The 1,477-nt window shown below is 36.9% G+C and overlaps 1 protein-coding gene across 1 annotated transcript in view; it reads left to right on the top strand.

The window, feature by feature from the left end:
- cnksr2a (connector enhancer of kinase suppressor of Ras 2a) overlaps positions 1 to 831 on the top strand; it is a 100,230-nt gene extending 99,399 nt beyond the window's left edge. The window contains 1 exon segment of the mRNA XM_016274228.1: positions 272 to 831. Within this exon segment, the coding sequence (XP_016129714.1) occupies positions 272 to 502 (231 nt within the window). The 3' untranslated portion in view covers positions 503 to 831.
- Positions 832 to 1,477: the final 646 nt, after the last annotated feature.

Below are 1,477 nucleotides of genomic sequence, written 5' to 3'. Positions count from 1 at the left end.
TATTATAAACATCCCTTATCACTCAGACTTGAATGAAAGAAGGTTAATTGGGGGCACGAAGCTCCACAGTGCCAGAGGACTCCAGTCAAGTCTGAGCATGCTATGTGTGTTTGCGTGTGTGTCGCTCTGCTCATCTAGGTTGAGTCCACATCACTTCACGTCTACGCTAACTGCCTGTGGCGTGCTTTGACTATGACATCCTAACCACTGTATGAAGGAGACTGTATCTGTAATGCCCACCCTCCACTGCTCTCTTTCTTCACTCCCATAGGACAGGGAGGGCGAGGTAGCACTGATTGACAAGCTGCTGGCCAATCCTAAGCTCACATCCTCAGAGTTCCAGGAATGGAAGAACGTTTACATGGAGCTGTTTTCATCAGAGCCGCAGCGGGACCGTCAGCCAAGCCCCGCCTCCGAGCCAAGCCCTGCCGCCACACCTGAACCCGCCCCTCGCACGCCCTCCCTCTCACACACACACTCCTACATCGAGACACACGTCTGACGCACACAAACGCACGCTTCGATCACTTTACACAAAAATGCTGCCACATTATTTGAAGTAGTTGTCGCTCACAACCAACGGACACAGTCTCACTTCCATGGATCTTAGGCTGGACGTTCAAGCTAAAGTAAGGGTTGAATTGATGTTTGTGGACTGTTTGCATTTTAATTATGAGGCTGTGAGGAATATTTATTTGCAGAATTAACATTTAGGGATATAATAATGCATTGATGCATGATTCAAGATTTATAATTTCAGTAAATAAGTTACATTATGTAATAATCAATATAAAATTAACAAAGAGGGCATCTCAGATTACACTTTAAGTAAATATTGTCAAGTTTGGATTTCTTTGTCATTATTCATATTTATTTGTATCCATTTAAGCAATGCAATTTAATATTTGTTATTTTCTTGCTCAGTTATGAAATAGTGTTTATGTTCTATAATATTCAGAGAATATATTTGGAATCACAATATATTCACACAGTTTTGCTGTATTTTCTAGGGATCACAGTATATTAGTATCATATCAGTTATAGCCATTTTTTAATTTAAAATATTTTTAATTTTAATTTAAATGTATCATGCAATTTTTTTATATATCAGCCAATATTTTATATTTAATTGTGCATGCGCTTCTATTTTTACATTTGGATTACCTGTCATCTAACACTTAAAATTAATGTTTAAAAACTATTATTAACTAATAATTTAAAAACAAATCTTAAAATGGGTTCGTCTCAATCAGCTCCCTAACTCCCGAGATCGTGAATCAGTAGATCTAATTTTTAGATTATTTTTATTCTCTTTAAACACATCGTTCTGTTACATGTTCGTACAACAATTCAGTCAAATATAAATTATAAATGACAATTAGATGTGTTCATTACCTGTCTAGCGATGTGTGTTTATGTTGAAATATATAAAAAAACGGTCCGTTTTTTTCAAATCTTCTATTGCGTTGACTCGTGT

This window comes from Sinocyclocheilus grahami, unplaced genomic scaffold (assembly GCF_001515645.1).
Source record: "Sinocyclocheilus grahami isolate Dianchi unplaced genomic scaffold, SAMN03320097.WGS_v1.1 scaffold85.1, whole genome shotgun sequence".
Lineage (NCBI taxonomy): Eukaryota > Metazoa > Chordata > Actinopteri > Cypriniformes > Cyprinidae > Sinocyclocheilus > Sinocyclocheilus grahami.
Note: the sequence above shows the minus strand (reverse complement) of the source record. Positions and strands in the feature narration are given on the sequence as shown.